General features: G+C 49.0%; 1 protein-coding gene across 5 annotated transcripts in view; it reads right to left on the bottom strand.

Annotated features, from left to right (window-relative positions):
* PKNOX2 (PBX/knotted 1 homeobox 2) overlaps positions 1 to 23,693 on the bottom strand; it is a 254,340-nt gene that overhangs the window by 25,241 nt on the left and 205,406 nt on the right. For all 5 annotated transcript variants that reach the window (XM_032868837.1, XM_032868842.1, XM_032868838.1 and 2 more), the window contains 2 exons: positions 18,874 to 19,045; positions 7,510 to 7,698 (listed from right to left, as the gene is read on the bottom strand). In XM_032868837.1, coding sequence (XP_032724728.1) covers positions 7,510 to 7,698; positions 18,874 to 19,045 — 361 coding nt within the window. The remainder of the gene's footprint in view (positions 1 to 7,509; positions 7,699 to 18,873; positions 19,046 to 23,693) is intronic.

The following is a 23,693-nucleotide window of genomic DNA, read 5'->3' as shown; positions in this document are numbered from 1 at the left end:
TCAGCATCCAGAGTCTCATATCCCTGCCCAAATTGTCCAGGAACCAGGGGCTCTGAGCTGGTTATCTAGCTCAAGAACTCTGCCTCATCCCACCAAGAACATGGCCGTAGTGTCCTCGAGCCTCTGCAAAGTGCTGGAAGCCTGGCTTTCTGGTGGAGCCACCAAACTGGGGTGTGTGTGAGCTCCTCCTTTCTAGAAGTAAGATTTGCTTTCCAAAGCAGGACAAGGCCCTAAAGCTGAAAACTTCCTTGGAGTTTTCTGGGAATGATGTCTCCAGGTCTGGACCAGGTGACCCAGGACTTGGATGAAAACCCACGACCTAGGCTCCACAGGCCTCCCCGGAAGCTGTGCCACTGCTGATCCTCGTGCGCTGTTTCCCTGAGACACAGAGAGGCAGAGAGCCTCTCAGAAGTGGGCCAAGCAAGGTAGGGGAGCAGCTTTAGAACAGCCCAGAGCTCGTGCCTCCTTAACCCTACCCGTGGACCAGCTGCAAAGCCTTCACTCCCTCAGGCCATCAGTCACGTAGTCACTGGGTAAGTTTTACTCCTAATCTCATTTTGGAACAACAACAAAAAAGATGATTTGTTCAAAAGGAAGGCCTTCCTAAGAAAAAGTGAAAGGTTCTGGGATTGCTTTTGGAAGCACAGGGTGTTGGGGTGGGGTGTGTGTGGTGCAGAGGAACAGACTGTGGCTGTGAACTCTGATCTTATAGTCTGGTGTTGGTCCAGGGGGAGCCATCCCAGTCCCTGGAACCACCACTCTTCACTGTCAATAGGGAAAGGGCTTCTGTGGCCGGGGAAACAAAATTCCCACCAAAGGAAGAAATTCCCAGAATAAACTGATGGGAGGAAGAAAGGAAGGCAAAGACAGAAACATTTTCCTTTAAGTAATTTTGAAATAGCTGGAATGTTCATCTTACTAGGAGGCCTGTGGAACAGAGGACATGAACTAGATGACGCCGAAAAGGTCATCCTGACTGAGGATTTAGAAAAACCAGTGCTGTTCCCTAGAATCCATTGTTTGTTGGGGGTGAGCAGGTGTGGAGGGGTGGGAACTGGGAGGGGACAGCACTACCCATGGGGACCCACTGTCTGCCATCCACCCCTAGGCCACCAGGGGTCTCTGCTGATCCACAAGCTCAGACTGCACTCCCCCAAACCTCTCCAAGCCTCCAAGGCGGACAGGTCTGTGGGCTAACTGGCCTGGGCTGGGGGGCGGGGACTGGTCTGGGGTGCCTCACTTCTGCTGGAAAGCTTGTCTGGACTCACTCTGGGCATGCCCGTGGCCCATGCTCTTGACTTCTTCAGTGTTCCCTGTTGGTCTGATATACTGCACGTAAAACGTGACGGTTCTCTGTCCTACGCGCGTGTCTTCTTTCCTCAGCTTTGGTTGCAGCTCTTCTGAGGTAAAGAGGCTTCTTTCTTTGAATTCCCCCAAGCTGCCCACCACAGTGTTGGGTGTACAACAGATGCTCAATAAGCGCAGGGCCCGACTGGGCTTTGGCCCGGGATGGTGTGTGTATGTATGTGTCTTAGTGGGGAGAAGAGGTTGCCCCTGTCCCCAGACACACTGTTCCTGGCAGTGTCCTTCCATTCTGGCAGGGCCAGAGTCCTGTCTTTGGCTGGGAAGGGCTGGGCTCCCAAACTCAGGAAAGCCAATCACATGTCAACAAGCCACCTAATCCAGTGGCTGTTTCTCTCCTGCTGGGGGCTTTAGTCTCAAGGGAAAGGCGCTTCTGGCTTGTGGGGACAAGTGGCAGCTGCTGCTCTTAAGGAACATTGCTTCTCGGAAGGAGAGAACTGCTCAGGTTTCACTGGCCTGGCAGGAAGGGCGGTCCTCATGGTCTCCTGGCGCCCCGAACTGGAGGGCTGGGGGCTGGGAAGTGGTGGAAAGGACAGCATTGGTGGCTATGGCGGGAGGGAGGCAGGGCAGCTCCTGGAACTCTTCTTCCTGTTGCTGTGGTATAGGGGTGCCTCCTTCCCACCTCAGTGGTGATCCTGCAGGGTAGATCACTTCCCCCTCCTCCCACCAGCCTTAAAACTCCCTAGTCAAATCCTCAGGATGCTTGGCCACTGGGCAGAACTTCCGGGGGCTTGACTGAGGTGACTGCCTCCCACCTCCCTGACCTGCTAATCTTGAAAATGCAAACTCCCTGTAGGTCGGTAGGCAAGTCCACCTGCTCTAGGCAAGGGTGTACTCACTAGTCCCCTCCCTATTTTTTTAGAGTTGGCAGAAATGTAAAGTTCTACCTGCTCGGCCAAGGCCCACATCTCAGAGCTGGGTTCACTCTGTGCCTTTCTTTCCCCTATTAGCAAATATAAAGTCTTGCTTCCCAGCAATTGGTTTCTTCCTTTCTAGTTTCCAAATTGCTGCTCTACAGCTAAGTGGGGTTACCCCTCCACACCCAGGGCCCAGGACCCCTGGTTCTTCCTATGTGTCCCCCGCAAAAAGTCAAAGGACTGTATAATAATAATATAATATTATATATAATATTAATAAGTAATATAATAAATAGAACACAGACTCCAGCATAACCTATCTCAGTCTCTGCTGTTTACTTGAGCCAGTGTCTGAACTTCTCTGAGCTTCTCTTTCCTGGGGGAGAAAATAATGTGCCCTCGCAGCCTTGCTGTGAGGAGTAAATAAGGTAATATACGTAAAGCACCCAGTACATACAGTCTAGGGAAGGTTCAGGAAATGTTGACCTTCTCCCCAGTTCTTCCTGGGGCAGCACAAGATGTGGCTACTCAATTAGTTTGCCTCCAACATGTTTCCAACACTTGCCCCATCACCTACATTCCCCATTATGTCTCACATCTTTGGTGACTGGCCATCATTTTCAGCCTTGCAGCACAGCCATTGTTGGGTTTGGAGGTCAGAGATCATGTCACACCCCCTTTGAGGTCCTTGAAACTCAGCAGGCTCAGTTTTGCTTGTACTGATGCACGGGGCAGAAATGAATGACCGCTTGTCCTCTAGCAGCTTCTTCGCTCCAGGGATTCTGAAAGGCTGTCTCTGTTCCTTACCTTCTCCTAGACGTCTCTCTACACTGGGAACACTCACTTTCGGAGCTCCCAGATAGCCTACCACTCCTCCTCCTCATCCCCTTTCTCGAAGAAGTCCTTCCAAGGCCACAGAATCTGCAACTTCCCCAATCACAATGGGCAAAATCTTCCTGCTGGCCTACCTAATCCATGCTGAAGTTTGCTCATTCTGTCTCCAGGCAGGAACAGGCTGTGGCCATGAGAGTGGGCAGGCGGGGGCCAGGCCTTCTCTGGGGGCAGAGGGAAGGAGGCTAAACAGTGACTCGGGTAACCTGAAGCCACACATGTGGTTTGTTTGATCCAGACCCCTTCTGTGGCTCCTCTCCCTATCTCTGGCTACTCCTTTCTGCCTTCCTCAATGTCCCCTCATTCTGTAGCCTTCTGTGGCTCACATAACTTACCTAGGTCCACAGGTGTGACTCACAGCTCCCTTGCACTGAGACTGGGAGCTCCTTCTGGATAATTCATTCATGCTCTCATAGGATCTAGCATGGTGCAGTGCCCCCCAAATGCTTGGTGACTGAGGATTTCAGCTCAGTCCGATTCAGAGCAAGGTGGGAATTAAGTTCTCTCCAGTGGGATGGTTTGGTTTATGCCTTCTAGGGAAGCTGGGAGAAGCCTGTCCAACGGAATTGGGAGTCTGGGATGAGCCTTCTTACTGAGGAGGCTGCCCCAGCAAGAAACCTGGGCTCAGAGGTGTGAGGAAGCTGGGATGTCTTCAGGGGCAGGTGGAACAGGATGGCTTCCTGGAGGCATGGAAAAAACGAGCTGTGGCCCAATTTCTTGGGAATTCTAGTTCAGCTTGTGGGCTTGGTGGAAGCCGTCTCCCCTACTCCCTACCTGTCTCCCACCAAAGAGAAAGCTCACATTCCAAAAAGGAAGGCCAAGCAAAGAAGGTGACCAGCTGCCATAGAGCTGAATGGGGACATGGTATGGCATGGGGGGGGTAAATCTGAATAAAAAAATCTCCCCCCACTTTGCAACACAAGGCCAAATGATTAGCACACAGGGAAAACCATGAACCAGCGGTTTGCAACAAAGCTGGCAGGCGGCTGGAATGTTGATACTGAGGCTCATGCTCCAGAGGGGAGACACCCCTCCCTGGGCCAGGCTGGTGCTCAGTGTGGCTATTTCAGGCTGGGAGGATTAAGGTTGAACCATGACGAATGTGAACCATCGTTTGTGTGTGTGCGTGTGCTTGTCGCATACATACACACACACACACACACACACACACACACACACACGCCCCAGACACTCCTCTCTTCTCTCCCATACTGGCTCCCAGGCCGGCCTCCTGCACAGAAAGTCTCTTGGCAGCCGAGGCCTCTCCTTCCTGGGGAAGGCCCAGCTAGCACCGCAGCCCCCAGCTCAGGGACAGTGACAGCAGCCTGCCCTGTGGACAGCACGTGGACAGCACGTGGCGCATCTTACACACCGTCCCTCCTCCACACGCCTGGCTTCGCACTGACCCCGCACCCCCTAGCCTGTCCCTTCATCCCCCACCCCTCTGCTGCTGTTGTTCCTTTTCTCTCTCTTTTCTGCCTCTGGCCTTCTCAGCCTCACTTCCCTTCCCTCTGCTGCCCTTCTCCTCTGGATCTTCATCCTTCCTCCGCCTCCCTCTTGAAGGTGACCCTCCAGAGTTGTCTTTCTTTCCCTTTGTCTTTCTTCTGATTTCTCTTTCCCTCTTTTGGCTTCCTCTGGCCCCTCTTGATCTGTTGCCATGTGTCTCCTTGTCTTACTTCTCCCCACAGATATTTATTAGCCGTCCATGCATCAGACCTTGGGTTAGCTGCCACCAGGCGTGGGTTTTAATTGTATATAAAATACTGTCTGTACTCAAAACACGTCTGTTATCTAGGAGAGGAGAATGACCCTTATACCAGCGACACTGAGATAAAGTCGAATGTGATATTTATATATAAGTTGTCCCCAGGGCTCCAGCACTTAGTTGGGAGAAAGAAAAGGCCTTTCTGGATGGGGCATCAGAGAGGTCTCCTGGGGAGAGCAGCCTTGTTGCTGCCCTGGGGAAGAGGCTGGGTTTGGTGGTGCAGAGCCGCGGAAGGGTTGTCAGAGTAGACAGGCCTGGGAAAATGCAGCCCTGGGGGAGCCTTCACTATCCGGCCAAAGGATGAGAAAACTCTGAGGACAATCAGAGCTTTTGAGCAGGACAAAGACATGAACAGGGCCTTAGGACCATAAATGCAGCAGCAGAACCTGAAGAGCCATGTGTAGGCGTGTTTGTGTGTGTGGTGCGTGGGCATGTGTGTGTGTGGAGTGCTGAGGGCTAGCCACAGAGGACAGGTGACCGAGCTAGGATCTACGGCAGCAGCCTGTGTGTGATTACCTCATTTAGCCCCTGAAGTCCCAGCTAAGCAGGCAGAGGCAATGAAGGGACAAGTCTGAGAAGTTCCAAACAGGAACACCTTGCCAAACGCCTTGTCTTCTTTTTCGAGCTGTCTTTGTTTTTGCCCGATTGTCTGAGTTCCTCTTTCTAAGCAGATCAGAAGGCTTTCTGTGGTGGCCACCCCAGGGCCGGCTTCGCTATTAGGCAGAGATCTGATATTTACGATGACGGGAATCAAAGTTCTCTCCTCTTTCCTCAAAGCTCAGAGGCCCCGAAGGCTGGGATCTCCCAGGAGGACTGACTTTCGCAGGCAGCGTCTGTGCGCCCTGGCTCACCCAGAGCCTGTGTTACCCTTCTCTGCCAACCCTGGGTTCCCAGTGGCCCTGCCTGCTGCAGACTGACTTGTCAGCCCCAGGACCCCGACCTGGAGGGGGCCTGCTGTGGCTGCTAAGCCCTCTGGCCCTCCTCTCCTCCCCCACTACCCTAGTACACCCCCAATGTCAGTGCATGAGGTAGACTTGGAGAGCCCAGGAGGGGAAATCCAGAGCCTCTCCAAGGACCTGATTATTTCCAAAGACTTGTGCTAATTTTCTGATATGATCCTCACATCTCTGTGAGGCACTAAATCCTCATTACTTTTCCTGACCGATGCATTCTAATTAGATCAACACTTAAAAAAAATTCACAATAGCCACAGGATGGCTTTCCATCTCATTAACTCCTCACTTATTATTTTCATGAAAATTACTGATAAAAATGTGCATCTCCATTTGCTGAGGCCTCACAGCCTCCTCAGCTCCTATCTTGCATCTCTCCCGTCACCGGGGCTGCGCAGCGTCGCCATGGTAACCCACAATAATAGAAACTAATAAATTACAAACGAGATGCTCGTTGAGCAATTATTGTCCTCTTTTATGCAAGTTTCTTGCTAATTTTGATCATAAGGGAAAGTACAATAAGACTCTGAAGGAATGAGTCTATTTCAAGAGAATATTAGCTAGCAGAAGCCTGGGCGGCTGGTTTTAGATCTGTAATAAAGTGATTTGGTGATTTCAAGCAACGGGAAGAGGAAATAAACTTCTTGCCTCATGTCCCATACAGTACTCACTGTAGAGTCCCACAGAGATCCTTCTGAATTTGTGCAAGCAGGGCTGACCTTCTAGAAGGCCCCCGACCCTTCTCTTGACTCTACAAGCTGGAGGGATGGATAAAGTGTGCTGGTCCCTAAAGCTTAGAGATAAAAATGGCACCACCTTTCTTAGACACTTTTTCGAGTGCTCATTATCTTTAGAAAGTTTATCCTTTTCCCCACACCTGATTTGTCTCAGGAGAAGAGGGTACAATAAACCTCCTAGGGCCCTCCATGTGTCTGTCCCAGACTCGGGAACTCAGCAGGAGAAGAAAGCAGTGAGCTATGGCTTACGTAGATGTCGGTGAGTTTGGTGGAAAGGTATCACCAGGCAGCTTTTTTTTTTTTAGCTCCGTAGGTCTGGGGAATATATTCCGCCCCAGAGAGAAGAGCTCATTCTCCCCCAAAACACAAAGTTGCCATTTCTAGGTTCCCCAGTTCCTGGGATGAAGGTGACTCTTGGGAGAGGGGTGGCGGGAGGTGACATTCCCAGTGGCCCTGAACCTTGGGAAGATAGATGAGCCAGGATAGGGTGAGCAACTGGAAAATGAGCTGGCAGAAGCAGAAGCAGTCGCATGGGAAGCTGTCTTCATCTAAGAGATGGGCAGGATTCAGGGAAGGACAAAACCCTCCTTATGAAGAACAAGGAGAGGTCAGCAAGCCCTCTTGAGACGTGTGCGGGGCTAAGAGGTGGGGGTCCATTCCCGGCTCTGGCCCAGCCTCATCTCAACACTTAGGTGCATTTCTTAGGCTACCTTGGGCCAGGAAGCCAGGAATCACTTTGGTCATTTTCTAAGGAATACCCATGTCCCAGTATGGTGAGTTCTGTGGGCTGTTCGATGAGCAGGAGTGGATCACAGCAGGGCCTCCATGCTGAAAGGGTCCAGTGAGTCTAAGCTACACTACTAGGCCACCAGAGAACATTCAGACATTCCTACACCCAGCTTAGGAGCCTAGTTTAGGACATAGGACCCAGCGCAGTGTGTTACCTGTGAGTGAAGGTTTATGGAGGGCTGGTTGGGGGAGTAGGGTCCCCCGAGGTCATTCCTGAGCAGGTTGTCACTGTGCATCTTGGTTTTGAGGCAGGTGATGTACCGGTTACAAAAGTCCTTGCAGAGTTCATTGACTTTCTCCAATTCCAGCAGGTGAATTCTCAGGACCTGGATTGCCTTCACCATCTGGGGAGAGGAGGGAGAGCTGAGCCTGGTGTTCAGATCATATTCCTCCTGCTGCCTTGACCTCCTGAGCCCCAAGGCCACCAGCGGGGAGAAGCCCATGCCCTGCTCTGGGTATAAAGTTTCTCATCCACTGGATTTCAGTTCTAGTTACGGTGGCCTGCTGATGGTTTGCATGCTTTGAGCCCACTGTTAACAAAACCGCTCTTGAGTAAAGGGTACTCAGAGAACCGTAGAGCTAAAAGCCCAGGTCTCTAGCCCCAACCCTGCCAGTCATCACCTAGGGGAGCCTGGGCAGTTGCTCTGCACCTTGTTGTTGGAGAAGTGGGTATAATTAAGTCCCCCGTAATAACCATCTATGTTTGTGGAAAGGATTGTAGGAGGGAATGTAGAAGCTGCAAAGTGTGGAACCCTGAGCAGGCATGAGGAAGATGGGGATCAGAGCTCTTGTGGGAGCCTCTAGAAGTCAGGGACTGTCTATTCTTAAGCATGTATTCTGAGGGCCTCATGTGACACAGGTCACCTTGCAGAGGCCCCATTGCTACTTGCTGACTGACGGGATCATCCCGCATGACTTAGCTGGGCTCTGAACACTGAGCTGTCTGCAGCGGCCTTTTCTGTGCCCTTTGGATTGTGGTACGCGTGACTGTCTCTCTTCAGACGGACACTCCTCACCCTTCATGGCAACAGGCGAGTTCTCAGTTTGGGCTTTTCTCTTTATCATTGTTATTATTAGAACAAGAAAAGTGCGACAGGAAGTTTGGAAAGTCAAGGAGGAAAATAACTGTCCTTGACCCATCACCCTAAAAGAACGATGATTTTCTTTTTTTGGTCTTTTCCACTGGCATCTATTTTAACATTGCTTTAGTCACCTTGTGCTTACAACTTTGTTTCCTGTTTTCCCCTTAGTTTATCAATTGTATTTTTCTACACAGCAGCACGGTGTTCTCTATTGTCACTTCTGGCCTTCGAGCTTCTAGAAGGGAGAGAGGGTGTCTGATTTTCTCGCTATGTTATCATTGGCACCAACACTCTGGACACTGAATAAATATTTGCTGAATGAGTAAAAGTTATTGAGTAAACATATTTTTAATTGTTGCTTATTATTTCACGTGTGTCCTCCTTAACCAATCCTTCATTACTGGGCATTTAGGCTACTTCCAATTTTTCAATTTTATAAAAAATGTTATAGTGGCTGTTTTCCAAGCTTCCCACTTTGATTCATGTGTCTGCCTTATTTCCTCAGAGTGAATTCCCAGAAGCAACAGGAAAAAAAGTATGGGCATTCTTTTGGCTCATGATAAATACTGCCAAATTGCCTTTCAAAAAAGCGTGGTTCAAATGATTCTAGACCAAGTGGACATTCACAAGTAAACAAAACAAAACAAAACAAAACAAAAACCTTGATTTAAGTCTCACATTTTATATAAAAATTAACTCAATTGGACAAAGACCTAAATGTAAGATAAAACGATAAACCTTTTAAAATAAAAATGCAGGAGAAAATCATGAGTTCCTAAGAGTGGGTAAAGAGGTCTTAGACTTGACCTCACAAACTTGATCCAGAAAAGGAAAAACTGATAAATTAGAACTCATCAATATTTAAAAAGTTTGCTCTTCAGAAGATCTTGCGAAGAAGATGAGAAGGCAAACTATAGATTGGAAGAAAATACTTGCAAACCATATATCTGACAAAGGACTTCTTTCAAGAATATATAAAGAGCTCTCAGAACTAAACAGTAAAAGAGCAAGCAACCCAGTTAGAACAGGGGAAAAAGACAACATCAGACATTTCACCGAAGAAACACAGATGGCAAGTAAGCACGTGAGAAGATGTTCATTGTCATTAGCCATCAGGGAAATGCAAATTAAAACCACAAAGAGATATCACTTACACACCTATCAGAATGGTTAAAATAAAAAATAGAGATAACACCATGGCCAAGAACCGGACACTGGATCACTCATACATTACTGGGGGATGTGAAAAATGGTTCAGCCACTCTGGAAAACAGTGTAACAGGTGTTTTTGAAACAAAACTACATGTATGCTTATCCTACACCCTGTAGTTATCCCAGGGAAATAAAATATATGTTCACACAAAAACAGTTTGTGAATGTTCAAAGCAGCCTGTTCTAACAGCCCCAAACTGGAAACAACCAAAATAATCTTCAACAGGTGAATGGATGAAGACACTGTGGTACGTCCATGTCATGGACTACTAGTTAGCAACAAAAAGGAACAAACTATTGATACACTCAGCAACTTGGATGGATTTCAAAGGAATAATTATGGTGAGGAAAAAAAAAAAAAAGCCAGTCTCAAAAGGTTACCTACTGTATGATGCCATTTATCCGACATTCTTGAAATGACAACATTATGGAGATGAAGAACAGATTGGTGGTGGCCCGAGGGTGCAGTGGGGGAGGGAGGGAGGAACTGGCAGAGGGAGGGAGGAAGTGTTCTCTCTCTTGACTGTCAGAGTTTACATGAATCTGTATCTGTGATACAAAGGCACAAGGCTAAACATGCACAGGAGTGCATGTAAAAAGGTGTCATCTGAATCAGATCGGTGGATTGTATCACTGTCAATTTCCTGGTTGTGAAACTGTACGCAGTTATGCAAGAAGGGAATCAGAACTTCTTTGTATTAGTTCCTAGAACTGCATGTGAATCTGTAATTACATCGAAATGAAAAATGGAAAAAAAGGATGGGGCCTGTTGCCATTGGAGACCCACTGGTGTTGACTTAAGCAGTATCTAGGGAGTCTCTGTTTAATCCTACCCTCCCAGCTGTTGACTAGCATCTTGATGCTTAGGAATCAAGGCAGGGAATCTCTCCCAGAGAATTTTGACGGTCAGGTGTGAGCAGAACCACATGACTGGACACTGGTGCCATGCTCCTCTCTGAGCTTCATAGACATTTCTAGTGGGGAACGACTGAGTAGTCCCTGGGTTAGCTTTTAGATTGCGTAATGGGCAGGAATAGTGCCTAACTAAGGGCTCTTGGAGTACTGAATTAGACTAAGTGTCACTCAAAGACAGTGACCAACAATTTTGTGTCTTCATGCAGGGCTCAATCCTAGGAACTTATCCTAAGGGAGTGCTCCCTCCATGGGGCTGAGATCAAAAGAGACTGTGCTCTCCCATGCAAAGAAGAGACTCGTGACTTTAGAATGGCTAATTTGGTACTGAAGGAACATTTGGTCAATTTTCTACTTGATTTTGGCCATGGATATCCTGGTTTATGTCTTTCAGAATAATTAGCACCATACAAAAGCATTTAATAAATGCTCATTGATTGCTTGATAACAATACCCAAACCTGTCTTATTCTTACTATATCTCAGACACTGTGTTAAAACTACCACACGCCTTCTCCTATTTATACCACACGACCACCTCTGCAAGGAGGCACCATGATTGCCCATATTTTATAGTTGAAGAAAATAAAGCCCAGAGATATTAAGTTTTCTATGATTAGAGCCACATGGCTGGTAAGTGATAACACTAGGATATGAAGCCACATGGCCTATGTTGCTCCCAAGACGCGCTCTGTGGATTTGTGTAGATGGAGAAACACAGTCTGAAGGGTACAGGATTTGGGGGCAGGAGGAGTGGCCCAATGATGGGAAGTAGAAGGTTCAAGGAAGACAAAATAGCGTTGGGGACATTAAAGTTTAGGATTTCCAGAGTCCTGCCTGGTAATGTTCCCTCATTCGGCTGCTCTGGTTCCTCATCTCTCACTCCTGGCCTAGCCTACAGGAGTCAGAGTACTTCACCAATGTAGATGTCTGCCTCCTCCTGGGTAAAAAGAGAGGGTTGGACTATCAGGTGCTTTCCATTTTCTGCTTGCCTGAACATCATCAGGACTTATGCCCTCAGTTCACTGACGGGGCTGGGAGAGGCCCTGGGAGATGATCTGGGCTGGCGTCTAGGTGAGAGACAGACCAAACTGTCTAGGATACATGGCTGCTCTTGTCTGAGGCGCTCCCAGTGAGAGCCTTCACTTCAGGTCACCTCTATTTCTCTCAGCCTGCTGACTGAGAAGTTCTTTCTCACATGTACAAAGATCTCTCCTGCCTGAGTCTGAAGCACTTACCCAGGCTTCTGCAGGCACCTAGAACCCCTAATGCCTCCATCAATACAACCTCCCTTAATTTAATATTATCCATTCGACACAAATATGGAGTCTCACTCTATGCCATACAGGGGACAAGGCATTTGACTTGAAAAAATTGTCCAACTGGCTTTGTGTTCTCCAGACAAAAATCATCCTAAGTCCTTAAACCTTTCTTCTTTTTCCCTTTCCTCCCTCCTTTTCCTCCTTTCCTTTCCCTTCCCTTCTCTTCTTCCATTTCTTCTTTTCTTCAGTCTCCGAGCTCTCCTTTACTGGACTATTCTTTTTTTAATCAAAATTTCATTTACTCGTTTGGTTTTAAATCTACATACAAGCATCCACTGCAAAGAAAGGTGTACATATCTACTCATTTATTTTCTAAAACATAGCCGATAAGTACTTATTAAAAAAGAATTGGAAAGTACCAACTCATAAGACAAAGAGAGTAAAATCTACGTAGAATGGTTTTGTTCAAATGAAACACACAAGGAGCTTACACCAGATCTGGCACCCAGTGGTCAAAAGCGGACCTACTCTTTGGTCTAACAAAGTTGAAGGATAACTTTTTTATGGGATAATAGGCTTGGTTTAAAGATTTAAGAAGGGAGAGTAAATCATAATGGTATTCCGAGGTAATGAATATGGAGGACCTATTCAATATTAGAGACAAAGATGGGCCGTACCATTAGTGGGGTGGCTGGTGGGCAGAGCAGCAAATCTGTGGGGGTTGTTGTCAGACACCCTGAATCCAGGCCTATTGTTTACAAAATTGGGTGTTACTGGGCCACGAGTTCTGTGAGTCTCAACTTCCTCATTTGGAAAATGGGGATAACGATCATCGCTTGCTTTTAAGAGTTGATGAAGGCTAAAGGCAATAATGATGTGAAAGTATCTTAGAAACCAGAGGGAAGCAAGTCCATATAATTTTTTAAATCTCTTTTAATAATTTCTAATATCCTGTTGGCTTTTCTACTGTTCTTCCATATTCAGCGAGTAGAAAAAGAATCATTCCCGGTGTTTCTCCTCCTGTATTTACGTTTAATAAATCATCCTCTATCCTACGTGTTTGCAATTTTGGGTTTTTGCTTCTAAATCAGAATAAAACTCTGATTTATTAAACTATTTTTCTAAGTGATCAATGCCATATAAAAAGTTATTTCAAATCTTCTAGAGCAATAACAATTCCATTTAATTTAATACCATCATCAAACGTGATGAATGTGTTTTCAATCTTTCCCCCTAAGTCTTGCTTCACCTCCAGCTTCTCTCTCTGCCTTCTCTTCCAAAATAAAGAAACAGCCCTTTTCTACTGAGAGGTACCCTTCAAAAAAAGCAAAATGAGACATGACCTTATATTTTAGTCTCACCCCCAGCACACTAGCTCCTCACTGGTCCCAGGAGAATACACAAGGACTGGGGCATCTTGTGGGCTATGAAGTCACACGGTGGGATGTCCCAAATCTATTATTGCCTGCCTGCTGATTTTGGATGACCGGTTTAACTCTATCTGTAAAATTGAGGATGATAATACCTACCCTGTAGAGTGGGTATGAAAATTGAATAAAATGATGTATGCAAATGTTCTGGGCACATAGTAGCTATTTGATAAATGCCTTTTCTTCATGCCAACACTCTCCCCCATCCCACTACCCCAAGTTCCTTTCTAAAAAGTGGCCTTCTGTAGGGTTGTGGCTTTTGCCCTTCATAGTCATAAATCCTTGCCTTCCAAAACACACACATACACACACACACAACACACACATATATATATACACCACTCTATGATTTGCAAAATGCTTTTTTCATCATTATCTCATTTGAATCTCACAACCATGGGGACTCAGGTGACCTAAATTCCATGCAGCAAGTTGGGGGGCAAGTTCTTTTCACCTTCTCCTCCCTCAGCAAGTTGGGAAGCTGGAATTACTCTCCCTCACTTACAGACAAGAGAGTTTCTAAACTTGCATTCCTTAAAGTGCTCAGATATTTCCTGTGCGTCATTAGGGCAGCCAAAGCTAAAATCAAACCAGGAATTGTTCCCGAACCGGCCAGCTGGATCTGAGCAGTTGGAAGTGCAGGGTCCCTGGAACAAGGAATGGGACGTGGGAGAAAGGTGAAGACCAGGGATGGGAGAACTGCCAGACAACAGGGAGATAAAATGGTGATGTGAGCCATCATGCATGACAAGGTCAATGACTTTTAAGTCAATAAAGTGGCACTTTGCCTCCAATGTCTTCAGAATTTGGAGCAGCAAGTGGTTCAGAGGGAAGAGGCAGGTGGGCTTTGGGAGTTAGACCCACTTGGTGCAAATCCCAACTCTGTAACTTATTGGCAGTAGGACTCTCACTCCTTGATCTTCTCCTTTGTAAAATGGGGATGACAAGAACTACCTCGTGGGGCTGTCATGAGAATTACATAGAGAAATGTGCTGGAGAACAATGGGTTTTTGGAAGCTGAGTCTTGGGTCTTCCACCGACTGAGAAACACTGGACAATTTACTTCATCACTGTACTTTATTTTCCCCATTTTTCCTGTAAAATGGGATAATAGTAGTGACTCTCTCCGCATTGTACTGAGGATTAGATGAGATGCAGCTAGAAAGGACTAAAACCAAGACTAGGCACATAGAAAGCTCTAGGAGAACAGTGGCTATAGGTCAGCATGGCTGCTTAAGAGTGGGGGAGTTGGAGTTCGAGACCTGCACAGTATCTGTCTTGCACACCTGCCTTGGGACTGGCAGTGTGATCTTGAACGGAGTTCACCTTGCATCTCAATCTCCTCGTTTTAATGTGGGGATAATAATACACACATACCTTGTGGGTTTGAAGACAAGGTTAAATAAGGTAATACAGGTAAGGTGTTTACAATAGCACCTAGTAAGTGCTCCATAAATGTTAATCACAACTAGCTTTGATTAGTCTCACTAGCATTCCCTATCTTGGTGTTGGTAAGATTCTCTGCTCCTATGTAGGTGGCGAGAGTTGGGCGGCAGGCTGAAGTGAACAACTCTGATCGGGGCTGCCTGAGGTCTCTGTGGACCCAGAGCTCTGGCCCGGCTCCTTCATGTGCCTCCTTATTCACAGCCTCCAGCCTCTGGCCCTGCCTTTTTAGAGTGGGCCCAGGGGCCTGGGGGGGCCCCATTTTGGAGCTGGTTTTGCGGTCAGGCAGCCATAATCTGTCCCTCGAGCCACACCAGAGTCTCATTAAAACGTGCCCCATAAATGTTAAAAAATTTACACATAAAAAAATTCCATGCATGAAACTGAAACCTTACGTTTAACAGCCTCGGTTTGAAATCTTGCATAATATATAAAACCTCGGCACTGCACTGGGGGCCCGTAAATCAGATTTTATAAAACAAAAAGCTTTTACCTTTCAAAGGGGTTTGGGGAACTTGCAAATTTTACAAACTTTATCAACTGCCAGTCAGAGGCTGCTGGGTCCAAGCAGGGGATCAGTGGGCCAGATGAGAAATGGGCCTGGTTGGGTGTAGGGATTTGGGGGGCAGAGAGTATCCCAAGGGAGCTCAGTGGGGGCATGCTGGCTTAGCCACCACAGGGGTGAGAAGCCAACCCCATAGTTCTGAAATGGGGAGGTAGAGAAGGTCGGAGAGTGGGTGGCAGGGGATGAGAGTGGGTGGCAGAGAGAGGTGGGGGGTGGGGAGGTGGGGGTGTGGAGATGCTGGTGGATTCATAAATGAGGGCTTTACTGTCCCCAGGAAGAAGAGAGGTGGGGAGACCTTGGAAGGAGCAGGGTATTGGGAGCCAGCAGACCTGGGTTCTGGTCCTAAATGACTCATTTCCCTTCTCTGGACTTCAGTGTCCCCATCTGTAAAATGGGGAGTTGCATGGGCTGGACAGTCTTCTCTCAGTTGTGTTTTCCCTTAGCATTTTGTGACTCTTAAGTTTCTCTCTGGGCATCAGTGCTGTGTGAGCAGCTGGATAGCCAGGAGAGGGAAGTTCCCTTAGAAGCCTTCGATCTGGGACCCCCTCTGATCTTTGGGTAGCTCTGGGAGAGCGCAATCAGACGTTCCCATGGGAACTTGTCTGGGAGACCGCTGCTGGGAGCACGGGAAGGGAAGGGATCACTCAGTAAGCCAGTTTGCTTGGAGGAATGGAGGACAGGCAGCTGGAGGTGGGGAGAATGTACGTCCTAACAGCTGGCCTGGGGCCTATGGGCTCTCTGAGCTCGGGAGAAAGCAGGATCAGAGCGTGACCTGAGGGCCCGGGGAGGAACAAAGTTTTGGGGGACCCCCACATCCTTCTGACAATCCCATCTGTGAAAGTCAATATTCAAGGGCAAAGGAAAGCCGCCCTGACACACATATATATAAAAAATAAATCTCTCAATTATCTCAGCTCATTTGCTTGGGGTCTCTCATTTTATGTCCCTGCTCTGCTGCGCAGTATATCTGTCCGGATAAAGAGTTACAGTCCGTTGGGCTACGTGTGCGGGGTTGTAAAAAATACAGATGCCAAATTAACTGGCTGTGGCACTCAGCAGCTGATTGAGCTGATAATGACGCGATCTGACCTTTTTCTAATTTCTAATTATGTGCATCTCGGCTGTGCTGGCTACATGATTCTTGTTCTAATGACGGCTCCCGTGGTTGGCCTCTCCAGCCGCCCCCTCCCCACGCAGGACTACAAATGGGGTGGCAAAGGGCACTGCTCGACTCCCCAAATGAAGTTGCAGGGTCTCCGCCCCACCGTCTTCTTGATGGCCAGTAGGAGACGCCCGGAAGGTGGATCTCCTTACCTTAGCGATACTGCATTTGAGATTTACCTTCCGGATGCCACGCGTTTTTAAAGGACATGTGGTTCCACATGCCATCTTGTTAATTTTTTTTTTTTAATTGCCATGACATGAGAGAGGTGTATTAGCTCTACAGACGAGGAAACCGAGCTTCAAAGGAATTAAATCATTACAGTCGCACACAGGCTAAGCCGTGAAGCCAGGCTCGGGTCCTCCCTCTCCAAGAGCTCCTTCAACTCTCTATTCAAACACCTGACCAGTCAGCGGCCACTGACAGTGGCTAACACCCAAGTAAATCAGGTCCACCTGGGCGGATGCAGTGTCTGAGGCTGTTCTGCCCACGGGACCGTTCCCAGCCTGATCACCTGGGATAGAAGACCAGGGGACACCAGGGGTCTGGGGTCCCTGGGGCAGCCGCTGCTCTATCCACAGCGCCAGGTCAGGTGTGCAAGGGGCAGACACGTAACCGAGCTCTGCTGGGCGACATCAAGAGATCGGATTCTTTGAGGGAACCAAAACCCGACAGACCCAGGTAGTGGTAGCAAGGGGAAAGCACAGAGCTGTAGCCCCTTTTTGGTAAATTCCAGGTTATCCTAGAAAAGGAGGCTGTTCTCAGTTGTGCCTGCGAGAGCTTCCCCTGGCAAGGCGTGTGAGGTTTTTTGCCCCAGGACTCCTGCTTCTTAAAAAGGGCTCAGTTCCTTTCCATCACTCAGCCTAATTTGAGGTATTTTCTACCGACTTCGGCCTCAGCTTCTTTTTGTGTCACGGGATAAGAGTGGCTCGTGGCCCTGCCAGGCCCGTTCCAGCTCCCATAGCTGCCTCGTCTCCTAGCCCCGTGGCTGCTGCGGGCCTAAATTCCCAAGACCTGCTTCATAGCGTTGGTTCCGAGCTGACCCGCTGGCTAGGGTGGGGCCGGCGCAGCCTGCAGGGAACAGGTCAGGGGGCTGGGCTCCTGGGACAGTGGGGCTGCTCCAGCCCAGCCAGGGGAGACGGAGGGCCGGCCGAGCAGAGCGGACCCGCGGCCCTCAGGTACCCGCGCTAACAGGCCTGACGGCCCGCACGTGCTCCCCTCGGCAAGTGCCCGCCTCTCCCGAACCGCTAGCCCCACTCTCACACCTCACCAACCTCCAGGCCACGCTGGCCTCTCCTGGCAGCTCTCGGGGACTCCATAGAACAGCACGTCCAGCTCCCGCAAACAGCAGCGGCGCGGGTAACTCACAGCGCGGAATAACACGGAAGTCCCTGAGTCGGGCCCGAAGGCGCGCTGAGTGCGCAAGCGCATGCGCGTGCGTGGGCAGGCGCGCGTGTGCGGACGTTCTCTTCCCTTGTTTTTGGTGCCACCTTTTCTTTTCTAGTTCTGTTTTCCTTTTGGGAGCAGGTATTAGCTAAACTCTGGCTACGAGAGGCCAGCCCTATAATCAATTCACGGAGGAGAGTTTTGTAGTTTCCAAATTGACCATGCATGGTCTAGGTAATCCACCCACAGAAAAATCAGGAATTGTGGTTAATAATGACTCATTCCGGGATATCTATCTGATGAATGAACAGAGCAGCTGCTCTGTTTCTCTCTTAGTCCCTCAGCAGAACTCCCAGGGCCAGGAGAGAATTTGAGATGTCATCTACGGCAGTGGTTTACCAAATCTTATTGATGATTGCAGTTGCCTGGGAAACTTAAAAACGTAGAATCACAGGTACCATCAAACGTACTGAATCACAATGCCCAGGAATATATATTTAAAAAACCCTGTAGTGATGATCTGGATGATAAATGGGTTTAGGAGCCTGGTCTACATGCCTCAGTTGGACAGGACCTCTATCAGCCTTCTCAACATGACTGTGTCTCCGGGTCTTTTCCTCTACTGATGTGTTTGACTATGCCTGTCACCCTCACTCTTCACACTGTAGCACACCAGCCGTCAACTCCTCCCTGGACAGCCCAAGACATATTTATTAACAAGCCAGGACTCCTCAGAACAGCCACTCCAGACCTTTTGGCTCCAACGACCCTCCTTCCTTCCTGTCTGCACTGCAAGGGTGGGGGGCTGGGTGGTGGAATGCAGGCGCAGCAATGAGGAGAGAACAAAAGGCCACTGGCAGCAAAACCTAAGCATGCAACTCTTAGTTTAAGGAATCAGCAATGGTTCTCAACTGCTAGAATGGGTGCACCTAGGGCCTGCCCCAGAGCGGGCCCCCCACATTTTCTGTTGAATGAATGGAATCAACAAAAGGATCATTTCTAGGGCTTGTGGAAGGATCAGAGGGTGGGAAGACCCTAGCCAGGGTGGGGGTTGGAGGGTCTTTACCAGATTGTCCAGTTCTGGGTCATCGCTGAAGAAAGGTTTGTGCTCCTGCTCCTGCTGGTGGACAAAATTCTCGATGTCCACATCAAAGCTGGCGGAGGTGATGCACTCTGAGCCCTGGGTGGCCTGTTCACATTTCTCAAACAGCAGCGTCAGGAGCGGGAAAAGAGGGTGCCTGCGGGGATATCAAGAGCTCACACATGCGCACATACAGAGACCTGCTCTTGGCTGGGCTCAGAAGCCACCAGGGCCCCTTTCCCGCACTCCCGTCACTTCTTCTCCCAAGGTCCTACTTCTTGAGACCATCCCCGGTCCCCACGCCAGCCTGGATGCCAGCCCCCTCATGCCCTGGCCTGGAGGATCCAGTCTTCCGGTTCCTGGAGGCCTTAGAGGACTCTATTCCGCCCCCCGCACCTGACTAGGTGCCTAACTCTTCTCTTAGGTCGGATAAGCTGCGTGGATATTGGGTGAGAGAGGAGGGGTATAAGCCTTCACAGAAATAAGTGCCCATTTCTGGTTCAAGGTCAACCGGGGAAGGACATGTAGGAAGTATCCAGAAAAGTCCTGGACATGAGCAGTAGTGGTTAGTCACAGACTTGCTGGCCGTGTGGCACCAGCTGAGGGCAGCGGACATGCACACCTGTGTGTTCGCCAGTGTACACAGGTGGGTGTGTGTGAGCTTGAATACGCGTCCACATGCGGTGTGTGGGTGTCTCTATCTGTCCTTCGTCTACTGGCTGACTCAGTTTAGGTCACACATCCCAGTTACATGTACGACGTCTCCCTGCCCATTTTTATCAGTGCACACTTAGCACAACCGTGACTCAACAATTAACGGCATTGCTGTTCTCTTCCAAGATTGTCCCTGTGTTAAGGATCACTGTATCCTTAGGACCTTGCCCTGCATGTTCACTGCAGGCACTTACTAAATATTTGGTGGCAGATGATGAATCAGCAAATGAAGACAGCGTTTGAGTGTGAGCATGTGTGAGCGTGTGGGCGTCGTTCCAGGATGCATTATGTAAGCCAGAGTGCCTACTTCAGTGCCTGACAGGCTTTAGGGGTCCTCACATAGATATCACCAAGTTTGGGAAGCTTCCTTCGCTCCCCCGCCCCTAACCTATGCTGATGGCTCTCTGAGCTCTTTGTTTTATTGTCTGCCTTCCTCACTACACTGTAAGCCAGATGAGGGCAAGAGCCAATCATGCCTTACTCTTCACTGTGTGTCCAGAGTCTGGAAGAGGTATGTGGATCCCAAGAAATATCCATTGTCTATGATATGTGTGTGTCTATTTGCACATAAAAGCACACATCATTCTTATTTTTCTGCAGGACATGAACAGTGAGGTCTTAGCATCCAGCATGGGTGCCTGGGTTTGCACAGATTGTTGACCCTGGACTGGCACCCTCATTCCCTTCCACTGCGATTCCAAAAGAACGTTTGCCCATGGACTCTCCTCAGTTCCTTGGGACCACACAATCCAGCTCTATTCTTTCTGATTAAGCCCTGTTGGCTGGGCGAGGAGGAAGTTTGTGTGTTGGGCAGAGCTCCCAGGCCTCTACCAACAGGCGTATTCTAGTCAGCATGGTCTGATAGAACTTTCTGCAGGGATGGAAATGTTCTACGATCTCCTCCGTCCAATATGGTAGCCACTAACTATAGGAGACCAACAAACACTTGAAATATGAGTGTGGTACCTGCAACACTGAATTTTAAATTTATCGAATTATAACTAATTTTAATGTAAATAGCCACGTTTGGCTAGTGGCTAGCATAATGGGGAATACAGTAAGCCCTGAAAAGGAAAACAGACCATGCTTTTTCCCTTCCTGTACTCTATAAACACAGCAAGAGGAAGACTGACTATCCAGCCTACACAGGGTTTGTGTGTGGATGGGGAACCCCTAGCAGCCTGTCCCATGCTGGGAAGCTAATAATTCTGGGCAAGAAGACAGAAGGTGCTCAGTTCCACCCACACTCAGCCCCACACCTGCTGGGCACTCTGTAGCCTGCCCCTGGACACCGTCTCCTGACCCTCGTTTTAGGAACTGTTGCATAAACAGCTGGACACCCCCCCACCCGCCCCAGGCTGCAGCCTAGGTTACAGTCTAGGGAGGATAAAGGGTCAACATCTGGGGATGGTGCATGGGCCGCCCCCCGTGGCTAGAAGATTCATTCGGCTCCTAGAGGAAGCTGGTAGGGCAAACAATGGTTTCCCTGACCCATCTGGATGAAGACAAAGAGAAAACCAGGTGAAGGGGTTAAACTCCAGTGTAAGTCTTCATTTGCAGCCACTAATACCGCAGCATATTATAGTCTAATCTAACCTGATCCCAGTTTAATGCAAGATTCTCTTTGCCCTGAGTGGAATACCAAAGAAAGCCTCAGTGGCTGTAATTTAAGCAGAGCCCTGCAGTGGTTTAGCTGAGGGACATGAAAGGCAAATTCCAGACGGTGTTATGAATTATTGCGCCTTATGGACCTTCCTACTCTCAGCAGATGCCTGCTGCCATTTAAACAGCCACTAGATCAATTAGGAATGAAAGGCACAAATCGACTCTGTACAAGGGCACTAAATTACCAGGAACTAATAATCCGCAGCATCGTGCCAGGTGGTGGGGGTGCAGCCCCGGCCCCAGCCCCGCAGGAGCAGCCGGTCACCGCAAGCTCCTTCCTCGCCAGTTGCAGGGAGGGTAGGCGGTGGCTGCATGGAGAGGGGGTGGCCTCTGTGTGTGCACACATGTGCACCTGGCTTGCATGTAGGCTGTCGATGAGAGCAGGTGGGAGTGGTGTTCTAGTGTCCCATCCTGTGTGTTGCTCTTGTGCGTGCACACGACACGTTTATGCGGGAGGTGTGTGCATGTGGGCCGTGGCCTCGAAAGCAGGGTACAGGTTTTGCGTGCTCTGAGTACAGTGTGCATATGCCCTATATTGTATGTAGTGTGTGCACGCGTTATGTGTTATTTGTATGCAGTATGTGTGAGGGGTTTGTGGGTTTCATGTACACAGCATGAATGTCATGTGGGATGGGGAAGAGGGATCTGCTAGTGATGGAGTCTCCCCACATTAGAGTTCAGGTATGCGGGGAGAGTCTTCTTCTTTGCCACTGTCCTTGCCCCTGCAGGGCAGAGAGTAGTCAGGGAGGGCCTCTCAGAGGAGGTGACATTCAAGTTAAGCTTCAAATGATGAGGAAGCAGTCAGGCAGAGATCTGAGGGTGGGGGTGTTCCAAACAGGGTGGGGGGGAAGCAAAGCATTTAAGACAGGAATGAGCTTGGTACGTTTCTAGAACAAAATCCAGATGAGTGTGTGTGGAGTGAGGTAGGTAGGTAGGCCAGGAATGGAGGGAGATGAAGCTGAAGAGAAAAGCAGGTGTTAGATCATAGGCGGGAGGGTGAGGAAGGATGGGGACATTGTCAAACACTCTGGGGAGAAATGTGCAGCTTCTGTGCAGAGCCGCGGCATGGGCCCTTTTTATAAACTTCTCACTTCCAGGTGTCAGATCTCCCCAGAATGTGTGTGTGCATGTGTGTGTGTGTGTGGGGGGGCATATCTGTGGTGTTTTCTATGGCTTCTGCTATATCTCAAGAAGAAAGAAATATACTTTCTATTGCTGCCTCCTCCTACCCCAATTTAACCAGGGGCCCCTAGAGCACAGAGTGGACCTCGTAGATACTAGCATGGCCTCCTCTCTCCAGCTCCTCCCTGCCTGAGCCACACTATCAGCTCCCAAATCTCTCTTCTTATCTACCACCCTCCCCCAGCCACTCTGATCCCTGGATCCCTGAGCCTAGGGGCTCAGATGGCACCTGGGCTTGCCCACGGCTTTTGTACAAATGTTAGCCAGGGTCAATGAGCTGCCTGTGGCTCCCATGCTCTGCCCGCCTGGATCCCTCCATCAACCCAGACTGCTACCTGCTACCTCAAGCGTGGGGACTGTTGAGACACTCTGTATCACCACCCCCCAACAACCCCTGAGAAACAGGCTGCTTTCCAATGACCTGGCTGGGTTCTGTGGCCGCAGTCATGCCACTGGTTCCCAACACAGTCCGCAGCCCCTTTCGCGGCTGCCCGGCTCTACAGGTTAAACTTTATTTCTAAACTACCTTCCAACATCACCCCAGAAGGCTGGAGATGTAGCCAGAAGCCACTGCTGCAGGCTTAGGGTAGGGTGGGGTGAATAAGGCAGAGACCATGGGAGCTGGACATCTTAGCCACCTGAGACATGAGTGGCCCTGTCTGAACCAGATGAAGGATGGGAAGAAGGATTTCCAGTTGGGTATGGGATTCGGTTCTTTATTCTTGGACTTCCCTAAGCTTCAGGTTGTCCAGCTACAATGGGTTTTAAGGAATTCCTCTTCCTGCTGTCCAGATCTGTCCCATTGCGGATCAATACCCTTCAGAGGCTAGAAGCAGGATTGTGGAAACTCAGTCCCCAGTGCTTAGGCGATGATGAACAAGATATGAAAGATGGCCATTAGACTTTATTTCCAAAGAGCAGAGGACATTTGACCTCCATAAGAACTCACCTTCTCCCTCCCAGATCTTTCTCCACTCTTCTCCCCCTGTCGCCTCCCGCCTGACCGCCCCCTCCACCCCAATCTCTCTTAAGCCGTTCAAAATTTGGAGGAAATAAATCTCACTGCACTAATTCAGTGAGAGTTTGAGCCTCGTCAGTGCAGAACAAATAAAAGGAGTGAACTGGCATGACATTTTACTGCAGAAGAGAGGTCGTTTCCAGCCACTAATAAAAAGGATTTGACACAGACTAATAAAGAGAAATGAATTTCTCTAATGGCCTAATTTAGCACATTCAGCACTGTG

This window comes from Lontra canadensis, unplaced genomic scaffold (genome assembly GCF_010015895.1).
Source record: "Lontra canadensis isolate GAN:19392208 unplaced genomic scaffold, GSC_riverotter_1.0 scaffold36, whole genome shotgun sequence".
In the NCBI taxonomy this organism is placed as follows: Eukaryota; Metazoa; Chordata; class Mammalia; order Carnivora; family Mustelidae; genus Lontra; species Lontra canadensis.
The sequence above is the reverse complement of the archived record's forward strand: the minus strand, read 5'-3'. Positions and strand labels throughout refer to the sequence as shown.